This window comes from Amphiura filiformis, chromosome 5, assembly GCF_039555335.1.
Source record: "Amphiura filiformis chromosome 5, Afil_fr2py, whole genome shotgun sequence".
Classification (NCBI taxonomy): Eukaryota; Metazoa; Echinodermata; class Ophiuroidea; order Amphilepidida; family Amphiuridae; genus Amphiura; species Amphiura filiformis.
The window spans coordinates 62,399,593-62,418,411 of NC_092632.1; the positions used below are offsets into that span (position 1 = coordinate 62,399,593).

The 18,819-nt window shown below is 40.7% G+C and overlaps 1 protein-coding gene across 1 annotated transcript in view; it reads right to left on the reverse strand.

Annotated features, from left to right (window-relative positions):
* Nucleotides 1–18,819, reverse strand: part of LOC140153506 (BTB/POZ domain-containing protein 9-like) — a 38,785-nt gene that overhangs the window by 4,695 nt on the left and 15,271 nt on the right. Inside the window, 5 exon segments of the mRNA XM_072176274.1 lie at nt 703–810; nt 1,222–1,411; nt 4,865–4,974; nt 9,152–9,271; nt 12,361–12,583. Of these exon segments, the coding sequence (XP_072032375.1) occupies nt 703–810; nt 1,222–1,411; nt 4,865–4,974; nt 9,152–9,271; nt 12,361–12,583 (751 nt within the window).

Here is an 18,819-nt window from a genome sequence, read left to right on the forward strand (position 1 = left end):
GGACAACCCAAAAGTTTGATGAAGCCCTATAACCGAAGTCCTTTCGTTAGGGAGGGAGGGGGTTCAAAATGTCCGATTACGTTTATAAAGAAGTAATTAGAACATCGGTCAAAGTTGATCTTTTTTAAGGATTTAATATATAATTGTAAAATTTTAGTATTTTCTGAAGTACGATATTGACATTTTACAGTGGTTGCATCAAAATGATTTCAAACAAATATAGAGGGCAGTGCTCGCAACCTGCAACTTGTAAGTTTATTTTTTAAAGCAGCGGTACCGCGTTTTGATTCTTTTTTATTTGAAAATCCAGCAATTCCTAATTTTTAATGAAGAAAAATATTTCAAAATAAAATAGAATCATTGTTTCTTGAACGTGATCAATATCCTAGCAATGTCGCACCCCTCCACAACCCCATCGACCGGTAGCGATGGCCCTGTGCCCAATGAATACGGGTTGGAATTTTCGATATTTGACACTTACGTTAGAGGGGAGGGGGTTAGCCTTCTAACGAAAGGACTTTCGTTTATAGGGCTTCATCGAACTTTTGGGTTGTTCTCTTAACCATCCACACAAGGAATGTGAATTTCAATTGTGGTTACATATTTTACTGAATAAATTTTCAATGAACTAAAAAAAAAAGAGTGGTTGCTATCCACGCAGAAATATGGGCAAAAGTTTAAAAAGATGTTGACATTACACACCTGCAAGACTCTTTACTCTTATCGGCTACTCTCTCCCAGTGCTGTTGATCAGTAGATACTTCTATATAATAACCGTATGTCCTGGCATCACAGTCCCATAGTAGTAACCTGATGATATAAAGAGAAGAAATGTCTTATTAACTGAAATCAATACTTGGCGAGACATAAGAACATAATTTATTTCAATCATTAATATATTGCACAATAATACTGATTTGGGAAGACATTTTTTACAGCAAAAACAGCCATTTGGTTGTGTGGAAAGATGTGAATATTTCAATTGCCATCTTGGATTTGGTAACTGAGGAAAATTGGGGAAAAATTAATTAATTTGGTTTTTTTTTAATTTGGTTTTTTTTATAAATTTAAAAAAAATTTTTTTTATTTAATTTAATTTTTTAGTGCCGGTCGGCGCTGATCCGTGCCGGTTACTCCCGATCGGCGTGGCTATAACCCTGGAGCTGTCATTTAATAGTGTTAAACCTTGCGTAAAAGACAAACACTATTGTGACCACTGACCTCATACTGCTAATAATGTAAGGCTGCGCCAGTTGTACTACAATGGAGCCACTGCCCAGTTGATGGCATGTATAACCCGAGTCCCAATCATAATTCTGTGTGTCACCATTCAGGAGGGCATTCCGGCTTCTGCTCACGCCTTCTATTACACTAGCACTGGCTTTGGTGGTTGCTACATTTTCAGTTGGAACTGGAAAGAATGAGAGAGATTACAGGCTTAGTTAATACATACCACTTTTCATTGTGACAATATGGCTGTTCCAGTTGAAATTCATACACCCCCTGTGGAAGACATGACCTTAATCTCCACACAGTGGGTATAGACTTTAAACGGAACCACCCATTCAGGTAACCCCATTTGGAATTCACACTCCATGTGTGGCAGATTAAGATCAACTTCTTGAGTAAAATTTTTTTTAAATTAATTTTTAAAAACTAGATAAAAATATCTAGGACTCACTTAAGCTTGATTTTCGCCCACATTTCAAATATATTTGGTGAAGTTGATCAAAATTTTAAAAAGAAGAGGTCCTAGATATTTTATTCTAGTTTTTAAAAATTAAAATTTTTTTTAAAGACACTCTTATATCAAAGTCTTGGGATTGCTTTTATAGAAACCATACCATTCCTCTTGTGTGTCAGCTTTAATATTCTCAGTATTTGAGTGCAAACGCGTCGCTAGGTTATGCTCCGATCCTCCCTGTCTTAAATAATTTGTCGTAAAGTTACAAGCAGTTTGAACCTATCATAATTTTGTGATGGATTCCTATTATTTTCCTATTACCAGGCATGAGGCTGCCACTTTGCTAAAAAGAACTGAAAATGTGTGTGAAATTGGGCAAAAAGCACCAAAAACAGGCTAAAAAAAGTTGAGGAAATTTTGACTAAAAAAAAGAAAGAAAATGAATTCACTTGAGTTTTAAAACTGAAAATTCTCATGCCTGTATTACAAGTGCCTATTCTACTTATGATGTTGTTTCTGTGCGAGATACCTTAACAGGAGTTTGCACAGTGATCTACAGATGCAGTACGATGTGTACCAATTTGTACTCAACTGGAAAGGTTTCAAAATACCATAGCATGCATTGACACAGTAAAATGCTAAGATAAGGAAATGCATTCAGGAATGAAAGTCTCATACTATTAATTTCCTTACAGAAACAATTTATGTCACACAAATTGCAAGGTGTAATCAAAACCTTCACATTTTACTTCCAACTAATTATCCTAAGATCAATAAAAATTTTAAGATCAATAAAAAGTTATTTTTCAAAATGTTAACCAAAAATGACAGCTTTATGTGATAAATATTAACTGAGGGAAATTGGCATCATAATTAGGGTTTATGGAGTATGAGATCCATGTCCACTACACCCATAATAACCCCTTGCACAGTCAACACCATATCACAGGTCAAAATTTTGTCCACTTTAAAATTGACAAATACACACATAATATGGTGATTTATTGCTAAATTTCATTTTAGATATCCATTCATATGAGAACAAATATGTTTCATAGGTTGTTTTTCTTACGAATAGTTTAGAATACTGCAAATATCAAAATAAAAATAATATGGTTTGCATAAAACATCTATTACAAGCCACTCAAAGTGCAAAGTGTGAGTTTCCAATATTTGACATGTAAAGAAAACCAGACCAGACTTCCTCAAATGTTCTGCAAAATCAGCACCCAGGACAGTCAATATTTATTTGAATATGACAGATCAAAACAAACGTTGTATTTTGACAAACTGTATTGAGAAAATTATGGGAAAGTTTAAAGCCTTAATGTACGATCTTTTTTCAGAGTATTCCTTTATTTTTTTCAAACCGATTTTTTGGCATATTTGTAATACTTATTATACATGTTCCAACTTGCATCCATGAGCAAACTGTCAAATTCGCCCTATTTGTAGTAAAACGGGATGATTTTCTGTTGGTCTGACATATTATCATAATTTTTAAGATTATGATAATATGTCGGAACAATCGCAAATCTTAATCTCCTACGCAGCCAGTTTGGTTACACTCCCTCCACACATGTGGAGGGAGCATAACCAAACTGGCTGCGTAGGAGACTAACTCTGAGGCCGCACTCGGTGTCCTAATCCAAAAAGTGCAAGATATTTTGAGTGTTAGAAATGAAGTTTATGATGTTGTTTCTTTGCAAATTTCCAATGTTTTTCACGTCCAAATGTATTGGGAACTTTCATAATGATTACATATTATCATTTTGGAAGAAAAAAAGAAAAATCTAAAAATTTAAAAAGATCGTACATTAAGGCTTTTTACATTTTCTACTGCAATATGAAACATGAGGAACCTAGCTAGTTAACTTTGAAGGGTGGAACTTTTTCAAGTGGAAGAAAACAAAATGGCAAAAAGTTCATAAATATGATCAAATAATTCTTGTAAATTCACATGGTGATATTAAATGTAACCTCGGTAAAAGTTTCTCAGATCGAATGTGTGTACATCAGCGAACCCAAGCTATTTTGAATGAGGCTCAAAGAATGCAAACAATAAGCTATCATTAACTTCTTTCTTATTTATGAGTAGCTCCGTAACAACAACCCTTTCGATGACAAGTTCCTACAGGAAGTAGCCAAACCATAAGTGAGAAAATTAGTCAATTTGAGAAAATGCCAAGTTCTGGCACAAACCTGTCATTGTTGTACATAACACCACCTATTGGACTTGTTTACAAGAATTCTTTCAACTTAAATCAAGGATGTTAGTTCTAAAAGGGGGTTAAGTCACATTAAGTGGATTTCAAGATAAATGGCAAAAAAAGGTAGCAAGAGCCTTGGGCCCTTGGACAAGGAGCAGTGCAGGGCCCATTTAACATCTCCTTTATTAGCCCTATCATGACCTAACCCACTTCATTTTTGCTTTTCCTCAAGGCCCCTGAAAACCTCGGGCCCCTAGACTTCGTCCACCCTGCCCATCCGCTTGCTATGCTAATGCAACGTGCTACATACTCGTGCTTCGACAAGTGTCTTTCGCAAAAACAGTTGCTACCGTCTACCGTGTGATAGACGGAATGCAGAAACTAATGAAATTCAGCGCTAACAAGCTAAGCCACAGCCACTGACTAAGAATAACATTTTAAGTCCTTTAACCCATGTTAAGTCCACACTCATAACTCGTAACATATATATCCTATGCAATTATAGTTACAATGGATTTAGGGCTTATGATGTGGCTTAAATATTAGTGAAATCACACAGCTTGTTGACCTTTGCTATACTTTAATGACACAATTGGCTGTTCTAGTTGAAATCCATAAACCCCCTGTGGAAGACATGACCTTAATCTTCCACACAGGGAGTGTGAATTTTAAATGTGGTTGCCCATTCAGTGTCATCTGCTCCAAAATGGGCTATTCCAGTTAAAATCCACATACCCCTTAAGGAAGACATGATCTTAATCTTCCACAAGGAGTGTGAATTCCAAATGGAGTCATTCATTCAGGTAACCCCATCTAAAATTCACACTCCCTGTGTGGGAGATTAATGACATGTTTTCCATAGGGGGTGTACGGATTTCAGCTGGAATAGCCCAACTCGGCATTTATGCATTTTGACAAAACGATTCCTTATTTATTAAGGTTTGTACTTTGTTGACAGGAATCTACTTACCAATAAGACCATTGTCTAGTTGAAATGGTGAACTGGTATGGTAGGCCTCGCAGGACACTAAATGGAATACTTTGTTGACGGTGTTACTTAACGCCTACTATTGAATATACCTGCATTACAAAGGATAAAAGTTGATAAGTAAGGGTTACAAATAATGATCTTGTCTGTGCTGCTTTTAATATGTTTCCTACTGTACTGTACTAATATGTTAACCCGATTGTGATAATTGGCTTAACACATTAGTCATTTGATTTTAATTTGGAATCAAATGACCTGGCCTGTAAGCTGGGTTAATGTCATAAATAGACACATTTAGAATGACAATTTAAATGCTTTTACTTTTATGTGTCAGCTAGCCTTTTGTTTTAAATGGGTAACTTAAAAGGGCATTTCGTGATCCTACAGCACCTAGAGTCTTGATTTTTGCAGGGCATGTTGAATTTAATCGTGTAAAAAAAAAAATTTGAAAAATATTGAGGGCATCCTCCTCAGCAAATGTTATAATATGGCTTTAATAGGTCTACTTTTTTGAACATGCAATGAAATGTGGTCCTTTTGGAAAAGAGAAATCAGAATTGTTTTCACTAACAATGTTAAAAATGCTGAAAAAAGAGCAAAACATTAAATATTATTAAATATCTAGAAATCTGTGATCATTGTAAATATGACTCTGTTAATTTCAGCTACTTGTTCATGTGCCTCCTTCATGTACAGTTAAACATCATTTTGGCAAAAACAGTCTAAGCCAAACAGGAAGTTAAACCCTGACACCTCAATTATTCAGTTCACTGTTGACTCTGCTGCATGCAAGTGACATGACCAAGCAAATCTGGGTCAGTTTTGGCTGGAAATCGATTCTAAAATTTTAGCAAAAAGAGATTTTCAATTTCATTTGTTGTTATTGTTTTCAGCGACAGGAAAACAACTCAGGGGCCAAAAGTTCAATTCTTAACGCGGCTGTGTACTCTAGCCATTGTTTCTTTCTCAAAATTGAGTTTTATGATATGTTTGTACCTTGTTATGTTTTTTATAAATACAAGGAATGAAAATCCAGATTTGTAAACTCCAACTGCAATATTTTAAGGATTTTATTCACTATTCCACTCGTGTTTGAAATTGAAAAGGAAAGAAAATCTTTGTTGTACCAGCAAGGTACACGCGCATAACAACTCCTCGCGTTGCGTATCGCGCAATTTGTTAACGCACAAATACGCGACGCATATGCGACGCTTATCTGCATGCGCGGCGCATCTTATAGAAACACCACGGAAGCACTGATTTCACAAAAACCTAGTGGTCAAATGGCTCCGTTTTAGCTGATAAAATGTGGGTTTTTCAAGTTCTTTCCCCGATTTAAATATCAAGTTATGAATGGATTTCGCTCAAACTTCTCAAGGGGCTGTGGATTTACCCGATGTTCACGTAATATAAGTTACAAAACGAAAACTGTCGCATTCTCCTGTGAGATTCGATGAAAGTGCAAAATGTGACCACTTTAAACTTCAACGGCCATTATTTCAATGTTCATTTTCTCGGTAAAATGACGATTTAGGGTACTACGATAACTCAATAAATACAGCATCTATAGGTAAGCAAATATGATCATCGTAAAAAGCATGATCGACTCAAGAAACGGTTTTCTCATTTTTTATATTTTGGTCTATTTCCGATTTTGGCCATCATTTTGTGCAAATAGGCGTTTTTGAATTTTAAAAAGTTCATTTTGATGCCTTATATGGTCAATATCTCAAAAAATAAGGCCAATATCAAAAAAATAAAAAACCGTTTTGGAATGGACCTCAAGATTGAGCTAAAAACAAAATAAAATATTTTGGAAAGAGTGTTTTTTGTTATGATGTACCTAACAAATATTGCCAAAAACTCACTTTTTGTGATTTTCTTCAAAATTGTTGTTTTTACCCCAAATCTGTATTTATATTAAGATTTATTGATGTCTGGCCTTCATAAAAATGTATACTTTTATATGTTTTGCGCGAATAATTACAAAGTTATTGCACTTTTACTACATACATGTCTGAGAGTACACAGCCACCTTAATAGGCTTTTCAATGCATTTGAACCTTAAAATGGGCAATAATATAAAATAAAACAAATACAATTGAATTTGCTTAACATGTGACTCACTACAGTTTGATGTCTTCATATATGAACAGTTTGACATGGGAGTCCATAAATAACATTATAACATGAAATAATTCATGTGCTATAGGCATATATATGAATCAGTGATTATGGTACAACAGTCAGTACAAAGAAGGTTTCCATAGCATCCCAGAACACACTGTGTGCTGCACATTTCATTTTAAATTTCATAACAGTATTTTTGTCATACTTTTAAAGGATCACTCTGTTATGCGCCTTGTATATGTTAGAAAAATAATTATCAAGCACAAATCACATGGTTTTATTTTTAAAAACAAACTCATATTGATCTTAAAAACAGCTGTCTCTCACTACGCGATATTCAAATATCCCAGGCACCGAAATTGCCTGTGGCAATGACGTCCCAGTAACAAAATGAAGGCTGTAGACAATTGAGCACAAATAACCATGACGTCATTGCCATAGACAAATAGGACAATTTTGGTGCAGGAATTTTGAATATTGCGTGTTCAGAACCGGCTGTTTTTATTCGTGCTTGATTTTGTTTTTTGAACATATAAGGCATAATGTTGTGATTGCCGGAGTGTTCCTTTAAGAGCAGTTTATTTTTGAACACTTGTAATGAGTACATGAGACCCCTGGTTACTCATAATACCCTCTAAAACCTAATAGCTCAAGTGATATAATAGCTCAAGTGATATTGCTACTGATCCCCCTTGTGTACATGTTCAATGGGAACTTACATGCATCAGAAACCAGTTTTAGGGTGGTTTGGTTTGCAACAGTATGGTGCATTATGGTGCTGTGATGAAAATCTTCTTTGCAGTCAGTCGGGTCAAATCTCTCAAATCCTGAATCTGACTTACAAGTCTGAATCTTTCTACATTCTAAATCTCTCCAATGCCTGATCATGACTGAATCAATAAGAGTCTGCATCTTTTTTTTTATTTATTTATAACATTCGGCCGAAGCCAGGCTAATCCCAATAGTGCTCAGAGGCTACTAAATTTAAGGGGCGCCATCCGGATATGACGGGACAGGGATATGGGAAGAGGTCCGATTTTAGATGCAGGAGGAAAACCGGAGCACCGGAGAAAAACCTGCGAGGACGAGCATGGATCGGCAACCAAACTCACATGTGGCGCCGCGGGGAATTGAACCCGGGCCACAGTGGTGAGAAGCGAGTGAGAAGACCACTACACTAACCTGCCCACCTTACAGCATTCAAGTTAGCTGTATCTGTTATCTTACAGCATTCAAGTTAGCTCAATCGATAAAGCGTTCGACTATGGTGCGAGAGGTTGTGGGTTCAAACCCTGGCGGTGGTTAATGCGCTCTCGTGTTAAAAAGTTTGACAACCTGTAAAGTGTGCTGAGGGATGTGGATCAACGTCTAGGTCTTGTGCCTGTGCGTAGCGCACTATAAATCACTGCGCTTTTTTTTAAATATCTTTCTACTGTTTTGATAAGAATCTGAACCGAAGTGAACACTATAGACATTTTCAATTTGAAGTCTACAATATAATTTTTTCTCCATGAAATGTTCAGGAAGGTGAAATTTGAGTTTTCACCATGTCTACTTCATTATAAATATGTCTTTATTTTTCAATCCGATTGAAAAATTTGCAAAGTTCACAGCATGAAGTTATATTCTCATTGTCTTTGGTAACACAACTCGCAAATTCTTGAAAGGAAGTATAGAGTCTACCATGATCGACACATACTTTACACTTAATTTTAAAATCTTTGCTATTTTTAAAGGTTTCAAAGTCTAGTGCAAATGACCTCTTTTTTTTCTAAAATAGAAAATGGTCAGATAATTTCACTTTGAAGTCTACAATATAATTTGCTCTCCTTGAAATGTTCATAAAGATGAAATGTGAGTTTCATCATGTCTACTTTATTAAACAATTCCTTAGTTTGAAGGATTTGCAAAGCTCACATCATAAAGTTACAGGCAGTATCAAAATGATTGGTACCCATTGGTTGTAGAGTTTATTGAAAAGCTTACTTTTTCCAAATGCAGGCAAAGAGAACCTTCTTGGAATGGCCAGAATTTATAGTTTATAACTTTTTATCACATTGGTAGCCTTGTCCATAATCACTGGTACCAGTCGCTGTGATATAGCCTGTATGTCACAACTTTCTTATTTATGTAACTCACTTGCAAACTCTTGAAGGGAAGTGTAGAGTCTGCCAAGATCGACACAGGTACTTAGAGTGATCTACTATCCGCACCCAGTCTTTCTCATCAATAGATGCTTCTATATAGTATGCATACGACCTGTAAATAAACAACACAGACAAACAAATTGTTTAAAAAAACTTATTTTCTTTCTTTATTTATACAGATTAGCATTAAATTGTGGTCATTGCCTTATTGATGCTGTCCAAGTTTTAGTTATGCAATATGCATGATGGGACAATGCCAAGCTATTATGTATTACCCCAACTTACTAACTCATCTCCCCTTCACACTGACTCATCATATATATGTATCCATTACAAATAAATTAATAGGTTAATCTAAAACAATTCACTCAATCAATAGAAACAAAAACACATACACACATAAGGGAAACTAATACTGACATGTGTACTTTGCAAGGGAAACCGGCGCGGGGTTGCCAAAATCTTCGGCCCTAATTACAGGTCAAGTCATCAAAAAACTGCCCAATTTTCCCCGAAAGTCGCGGGAGCAAATGCTGGAAAGTTGCACAATTATTTTCACAACTATTGGTTTTTATGGGAAAGCAATCTACCGAAAGTCCCCGGAGCCAATGTTGAGAGTCGCCCAATTTTTTTCCTTAACCATCAATTTCTACGGGACAGGGAATGTTCAACTGGTCAGGAAATTCTACAAAAGTCACCCAATTAGGCTACCAAGGTGCAGGTTTGGCAACTCTGATGGGAACACATTTAAAATGCTTGATTTCCCACGTCTGCAATGATTCTCAAAGGTCCCAAATTATCACTTCCTGTCGTAGATGAATTCCATTATTATATGTCGGCCATTCTCTTTTTCACCAGACGTCAGTCGAGTTATTTTGAATTTTGTTTTAATTGTTCATTTCCCTCATTAAGTGCACACACATGATACAGTGATACTGAAACTTTCACTCCTCAGACATAACCAAGCAGATCAGAAACTTCAGAAAGTTCATACAACACAAAACCGCCTTGAGTAGCAGTCTAAACACGCATTACAAACCACGGTACCAATGTAAGCAAACAACTATTACTTTCAAAAGTGGGACTACCAACAACTTTTTATTTCAGCAGTGAAATCAGGAATTACTTCCTGCTTTTAAGTTAATCAATCATCACATTTTTGCTATTCACAGCCTAATCCCTCCCGATTCCAAGTTTGTCAACTTAAGGAGTTATGTGGGATATCCTGTGCGCACTCAATTGCCCCCAGTGCTATACACGTACATACACTATGAACCAAGAATACTCTCATTGCTATAACATGGTTCAGTAGTCTATATTCAAAAGTTAAAGCTAGAACTATGACCCCAAGTTGTAAGAGTATGAGTTTTTGTACCAAACATATTCAAAGGTCGTTCTGTAGAGCTGGAGTACAAACATGATGTCAATGAATTGTGTACTGACTGATGAGCATGTTTGCGGTCTGAAAGTGATATTGCATAGGTTGTTGTTGTCTTAATCGAGTGATTATGCAATTACTGGACTGCTTGTTGTGTAATATGATTAACACTAACTGGAAAACAATGCATAAACAAGCCATAATGAACTGACTAACTACACATATCGAGCCAAGTTCCGAGTGGAAACCACACCACACATTAATTTTGACGTGTTTGTCTATGTTAAGGTCATGGGGTTTCAAACAGGGAATGATAGTTGTGACAGATCAAACACAGAATGTGTATGGGACTTTTTAGTTGAGAAATAAATTAACAGATAAAAAATGACACATGTGTATATCATATATCGTCACCCTGCTATAATAATTGCCCAAGTCATTTTTTGTAATTTTGAGGGCAAAGTACAAAATATGGTTCAAGCATGTATCAGTTACATAGTCACTCTTAATTATTTCTGATTATTACCTTTAGTTGGGCTCATTATCATTTGTTCTTGTGTAAAGATTGGTCAATAAATATGTTTTAATGCACACTTGAACCATATTTTGTACTTTGTTCTCAAATTAAAAATTACAAAAAATGACTCAGGCAATAATTGTAGCAGGCTAACGATATTCTCTAATAAATGCTCTAGACTGCTGCCCTCAGTCGTCAACCGTCTGGATTGACGACTGAGAAAACCACGTGGATAAAAGTGACGGATTTTGCAACAGGATTCCTGTGGCATAGAGCATGAGCAGTTGTGTCCAAATCGACCTTTTGACAGAGTTTGTTGTTTTAGAAGTTCAGAGCGATCTTGTCACAGTGGCGCGGCACAGCGATGCGGTACACAGGCGCCGCTAGTCAGTCGCGCTACAGCGCACAACCAAAGTCGCATTGAATAGTTTTCAGAAGTCCGTCATGATATGGATCGTAAGATAATCAGTCGTCACTACGAAGCATACACAGTACATGTGAAGTGTAGACGACTGATGTGTTTAATGAGAATTCCTTTTTTTGTGCATGTAAAACAGACCTCTAATTAACACCCCCTCATGGGAATTATTATATTATATACTGTGTGCACTTTTTATACAAAAAATACCAACAAATTGTGTCATACCAACAAATTGTATTTGACAACACTGAATGTAGAGATTATAATTTAGGTTTGAGCCCCAAAAATAACCGAAAGATTATATTTAGAAACCAGAAGCTTGTGCAGTTGAAATGATAAGCAGTATGTGACATAACAAGCCATTTCTGGGGTGACATATATTTTTTTAAAGGAAAAACAACTTTTTACACTCATATTACACAACAATATCTTCCAAAACTTTATTCTATAAGTAATAGGTGAAGATTGTGAGGTTTAATAATCATCCCGTTAATAAAATTTTTAATGCTTGCGTAAATTCACAAAAGTGTGCACAATCATGCAATATTGAAATGCGCTTGTCGAAGATGCTGTGGCCAGCTGCTACATGTAGTACGCCATCCAACATCAATAAAATCAATCCAATACCAGGTGTTTAGTCAGATGCTGTCTGTCGCTATTTTGGCCCAGTGAAAATTAGATTTGGCACACCAAGAATTTGACATTCTGTATTTAATTAGTCAATTTGCAGAATTTTTAGGCCAAACTTAGGTCAATTTGGGGGGAAAAGGCTTCATTTAGCACATCAAAATTTCCAGAGAGTAGACACTGCCCACTATGTTGTGAGTCTCCTTCAAAACAGGGTTGCACAAAATATAACACACTGACCAGTGACCATGCACTTACCTCATATCCCTGTCCCATAGCAATAGCTTGATAGTATTGATAATACATGGCTTTCCCAGTCTGATCACGATCCCCTCCGGGTTTGAGGTATCTTCAATTGGATGTCTGGTGAAGCCACGGTCTAGATCGTAGTTGGTGTTATCGCCGTCCAGTAGACATGCCCTCATCTCACCTTTGGTGACCATCGCGCCGTGTTTCGCGCAGGCTATGTTTTCTTCTGGAACTACGGAGGAAAACAGGTGACAAAAATAGAATGAGATAAAATTAGAGAAGATGACTCATTTGTATGGAATTAGCTTGCCTGTAAGTGTTTTGGATAAAGCATTACAAAAATAACCAAAATATATGCAAATTTATGCAAATTAGCTACCAAATTAGCCTATTTTGCAACCAAAACCTAATAGAATTTGAAGACAGCTAATTGCTACCCCTCCACCAATTCACATCACTATTATAGGCCTTAACCAGTTCTGAGAAATTACACTCGCAACCTCAGACAGATGGAATGACGGAAAACAGGCCTCGAAATAAGCCAGAATTTCTGAGGGCCATTTGGGCCCTTGATCTTAAATGTTTGAGGGCCCTCACAAATTTTTGTGGGCCTGAATTTGGGCCATTGGTTTAAAACCTATGAACCGCACAAAAAAGTGAGCAAATTGCCACAAATATTTTGGGCCATTTGGGCCCGCCGGATGTGTCTTTTGTGGGCCCTCACTGATTTTTGGGGGCCGAGGGCCCTTGGGCACTCCTTATTTCGAGCCCTTAACCAGAAAACATAAAACGGTTACCTCCGGTGGGGGCACAAAAATCTATAGCTATCCCCAAATATTTGAGAAAATGTGGACAATTTCACATTATTTATAACGACAAGATATGCAACACTTTATGCTGCTGGGTATGGTGATGGGAGACCTAAATAGGGAAAAGGGAAGTGTCTGGCAAAATAGGATTTCTGAAATCTATAACACATTCATCAGTTTCCGAAAAAAAAATCTTGTGATTGAAGCACATCCTCTGACTCCTCCATTGTGAATGGAAGCCCGCTGGGATCAAGCATACTACAAATAAATAGGGCACAGCAAATATAGCCTGTCACAATCAATCAGTATATGATCATGAGGTCTGCCTGCATGACAGCTTGTTTTTGCAGCTATAAAAATGATTTCAATCATCTTGAAAGTAAGAATAATTAACTGTCAAAACAACTGGAACATGGTTTCTCCATCAAGAGTATCATTTTTACACATTACAGCAGGCCCTTCCCAAACTTTTTTTCCTGTGACCCAAATTTTGTAAGAAATATATGACGCGACCCACAGCATAATACAAGCAGCGTTCGAAATAGGGCCGGTCAGCCGGCCATTGGCCTTTTAACTTTTTGGCCTGGCCGGTAACTTTTCTGACTGGCATCTAGTTGCCGGCCCAGCTGGCCGGTAACTTTTTAAGGTCAAGCCCGGCTGGCCTGTAACTTTTTGAGCCATATTTCGAACACTGAATACAAGTGCTGTTGTGCCGAAACTTATCAGAGGCATTCAAAAGGGGGCACAATTTCCAATTTCCTGACCGGCTCCCAGAATTACTTTATCAGGACAATTGCGCACAAAAAATTGCAATTTTAATGCTAAAATGGGTCAAAATTGGTTTACATGACCAATACGATGGTACCCTGCACTCTATGTACGGAGATGTATTTTTAAAAGAAAATTTCAGCAAGTCCTGCGACCCCTTTACGAAGAGGCCACAACCCCCAAAAGGGTTGCGACCTACAGTTTGGGAACCACTGCATTACAGGATATTTTGACTAGAATATTACATGCAAGTTAATCAATGTAAAAGCCTGCACATACTTGACATTCAGCCATTCAAGCAATACGCTGCATCTAAAGACCAGGTTGGTAGCTCCCTTTAATAAGCCAAACTGTGTTTTTTTAACTAGTAATAATAATGGTATTTTTGACTATACCATTTGTACCGATGTGGCAGTGATGTCAGTGTGGATTTGATTGGGCGCAGCTTCAAATAGCTAGCGTTTGCTCAACAAGCGCTGGCGTAAACACACATGTGCACGCCACACAGCTGCCTCAACACATTGACGTCGCTGCCACATCAGGGTGAAAAATGGTTTATATAATTATGTTTCAAAGGTTGAGACAAGCGTACAAAAAGAGTTTCATTTTTCAACACCGGAACAATTTTATCATATTTACTCTGATGCTGATGAAAGGAAATTCATTTTGTTTTTGCTTATACTGCCTTGTTACAATATCCAAACACATGACATTTAAACATCCAGACTTCAGAACTAGACTAGTCACAGTCTCTGGCAACAGCAATATAACGTAGGTGTGAAGGACAGCGATACATGTTAAGGTGGTACGAAAGGCAAAATCAAGTTGCTCTGGTTGAGATTAAAATAGACTTGTTCCATAGAGATATGCAAAATAATAGTCCCAAACAAAAATGTTTGGTAGACTCATAACGGGTGCGATCTTACCTTTCCGATGTTGATTAAGATACTTCTTGCATCGATCCGAGATGCGGAAAAAACCAATAGTCATTTTGTCCCACATAAATGAATAAATAACAAAAAACCCCCGATCCCCCGAGTGGACTCACCCATTCGGTGACGTCACACACGATAATCATCCCTTATCCGACTTGGGCAGCCCCTACTCGGCCAAACTTGTAGGGGCGGCGGGGTCGGGATAATCAACATCGAAAGGTAAGATCGCACGGTTATGAGTCTACCAAACATTTTGTTTGGGACTAGACTCAGTACACCGGTCGATCTTACCGCTTTCGATGTTGATTAAGATACTTCTTGCATCAACATCTGAAAGATCGATCTAGCAAGTAACCGACGGATGGAGGTACAAGATTGGCCAGCATCTGATAAGGATCGGGAGAGTGGGTAGCATGGTAATCGCGAGGTCAAACTATTTCCCCCCCTCACGGCCGGAAACAGAAAGACTACGTGAACAGACAAAAACCCTGAACTGAAAGTGCAGTGGTTAAGAATAGAAACACTGGTTCTTACCATGTTGGAATTCTGATTGTCCATAAAACACCTGATACCCAACCACCATGTTATCTCCCCAGAACAGCCCTGGTGAACTTATCGCCTGGTCGTTGGTTTACGTTTTTGTAGTAAACCGTGGAAAAGGACGACGACCAGGTTCTTCAGGACACAGCCTGACAAATCTCTTCAATGGGGACCCCCTATGGTAGGCCCACGAAGATGAGATAGATCTGGTTGAGTGGGCCTTGGGGCGGCGTCTTTTGCCGCCCCGAGTCCACTAACACCTGGACCAGCCACCGTGCCAGAGTCTGTTTAGCGGCTGGACCGTGCGGTTCTGCGTGGGTGATAAATAAGCGGTCATGAGCCCCTCTTAAGGTTTGTGTTCGCCAAGGTAGTGCTGTAGCGCCCTCACCGGGCACCACAACCTGTCTTCGGCTATTGACGAACCCTGCCCAATACTGGGTAGGAAGAGGCGAGTGTCGGAATGTACTTCGCTCATTTTTGCAAGGAAATCCGGGCGAAGAAACAGCGTCGCTCCGTTGTTAGTAAAAGCGGAGGCTGACTTCGAGACTGCGTGCCACTCTGAGCAGCGCCGTCCCGAAGCCAACGCCAGAAGAAAGGCCGCCTTAAGAGTGACATATTTAAGGGTCGCTTTTGACAGGGGCTCAAAAGGGGGACCCTTAATATACTCCAAGACTGTGTTGAGGTCCCATGGAGGGACCACCATCCTTTCGGCGGGCTTTCGTTGAACATACCGTCGAGAAGAAGACTTAGGGACCCATCTGAATTGATAGTCGACCCGTCTTCAAATCCCGATGAATCGAGAGAATGGCTGACTTGTAGTTGGCTATCGTTGCCTGCTGAAGTCCTGACCTGAACTTTTCTGTCAGAAAATCTGCCACTAGAGGCACAGGGGCTCTAGTGGGAGATGTATTTCTCTCATCGCACCATGCGTAGTAGGGAGCCAAACGCTGACTATACGTAGGGAGGGTAGACTCTCGTCCACCCCCGGCGATGAGAGAAGCAGCTGCTGATGAAAAGCCTCCCTCCGCCGCGACGTTCCTGATAAGGGCCATGCAGCTAACTGCAGGTGCTCTAGTGGTAGACTTGGTACCTCTCCTCCGGGCATCCGGAGTAGATTTGGTAACTCGGGGAGTACTCGCGGCTGTGCCGCTAGTAGATCCACCATCGGTCGAAACCACAGGTGTTTCGGCCAGAACGGTGCTATCAGAATGACGTTGCAATCCTCCCTCCCGATCTTGGTCACTACCCTTGCGAGCAGTGAGATCGGGGGGAAAGCGTAAGCAGTCATTCCTCCCCAGTCTCACGGACAGAGCGTCCACGGCGAATGCCTGTGGGTCTGCGACCCTTGAGCAGTACACGGCAGCTGATGATTTCGATGAGATGCGAACAAATCTATCGAGGGTGGTACATCACCTCGAAGATCGTCTGGGCGACCTGCGGAGCAAGGGACCATTCTGTAGGTCCCGACACCTTTCCTCGTGACAGATCGTCCGCGAGGATGTTGGTGACTCCGCTATGTGCATCGCTCTCAACGTAATCTGCCTGGCCTTGCACCACCCTATCAGGCGTAGTGCGTGCAGGCATAACCGTGGTGACCTGGTGCCCCTTGTCTGTTGAGGTAGGCCACCACGGTTGTGTTGTCTGTTTGGACAACGATATGAGATCCCACGATCACCTTCTCGAAATGCTGGAGAGTTCTCTCCACTGCCCAAAGTTCGAGAAGGTTGATATGGAACTCCGTCTCCGTGGCCGACCATAGGCCCGAGACTGAGTCCCCGTGGATGTGGCCCCCCCAGCCCAGCTTTGACGCGCCGGTCGTCACTACGTGACGCACCGCTGGTGCAGGAAACCTGACACCTTGAGTCAAATTGGGCTGATGGGTCCACCACCAGAGTTCCTCTCGCGCGATCTCCGACATCGGAACCGCGAGGGATATTGGTGACGACTGGGCCTGTAAAAGGCTAGAAGGTGTAGTTGTATAGGCCTCATGTGAAAGCGGCAGTGCAGCACGAGGTCTACCATACTGGCCATAAGGCCCAAAACCTTCATCCATGCCACAGCGGGTGCCCCCTCTGACTCGGCCAAGAGTCGGGCACACCTCGCCATGTTCGTCACCCTCTCGGGTGAGGGCACCGCGATCCCCTCCTTGAGGTTGATCTGGGCCCCTAAGAATAGTGGTGTCTGCGTCGGGACCAAATTGGATTTCTTGGCGTTGATCAGAAATCCCAGGTCCCGCACCGCACGGACTACTAACTCCACGAGACACTGTGTCTCCAGCGGGTGCGTCCGTAAATGAACCAATCGTCCAGGTAGCAACACATGTTGACTCCCCTGCGCTTCAGGTGCGCTGCCACCGCCCTGACCAGGAGTGTAAACACTCTGGGGAGGTGGACAAGCGAATGGCAGGCATCGAAACTGGTAAGTTTGACCCTGTACCTTGAAGCGTAGAAACCTCTGATCTTGAGGTGCGATCGGAACATGCAGATATGCGTCCGAGAGATCTAGCGATGCCGCCCACATACCCTTGATGGGGCAGGCTAGCACCCGGCGAGAGTCTCCATTCTGAACCTCTTGGGCCTGATGAACTCGTTCAACGGCTTGAGGTTCAGAATGGCCTCAATCGCCGGTCTTCTTTGGAGCCAGAAAAAGCGTGCTCCAAAACCCCTTGGTGAAAGGGGGGTAGACCGGGACAATCGCTTGCCGTGAGAAGCTGAGTGACCTCTGACAGTAGTGCCCGACGCTGGGGGCCGTCTGGCGGCACTACCGTGGACCTCTGAATCGTGCAGGCGCCACGAGGGTGGCTGGTAAATTCCAGCCTGTAACCCCCACTGACCACTGACAATACCCAGGCGCCCGGTGAGATGGCATGCCATCTCTGGGCGTAATGCACAGCGGCCGCCCACAGGGGAATCCCTGTGGAAGTCCAAACCTGCCGGCATGGACTGTCGACCGCCCGTGCCCTCAGGACCGATCTGGTTTGCCACCCTTAGAAGAACGGCTCTTCTTAGGGGCTTGCCATACTGATCCAGCACTACTCTTGCGCTTCCCAGATTTCTTGGGAGGTGCTGGAGTAGCCTCGGCTCGGTGTAGTCTGTGGTGCGCGTCCTGCTGAAGCCGGAGCTGGCGCTGAAGAACGCTTAGAAGACTTCTTCTTCTTGTGCTTCTTCTTCGCCTTACTGCCCTTCCCCTTGGTCAGGGCAGCCTCCGACTTCTTCAGAGTGCTCTCATTGGTGGCCTTCTTTGCCCGGTCCTCTACCGTAGCGCAAAAGGCCTGTCCAAAGAGTAGCCCCTGTCCCACCGAGTCTGACTTCTTCATTGCATCAGCAAAGTCGGAGCCGTAAGTTGACTGGAGGGACAGACAGGCATTCTCCCGGGCGGAGATGACATCCTATGGGCTAGGCCCATAGAACTCTCGT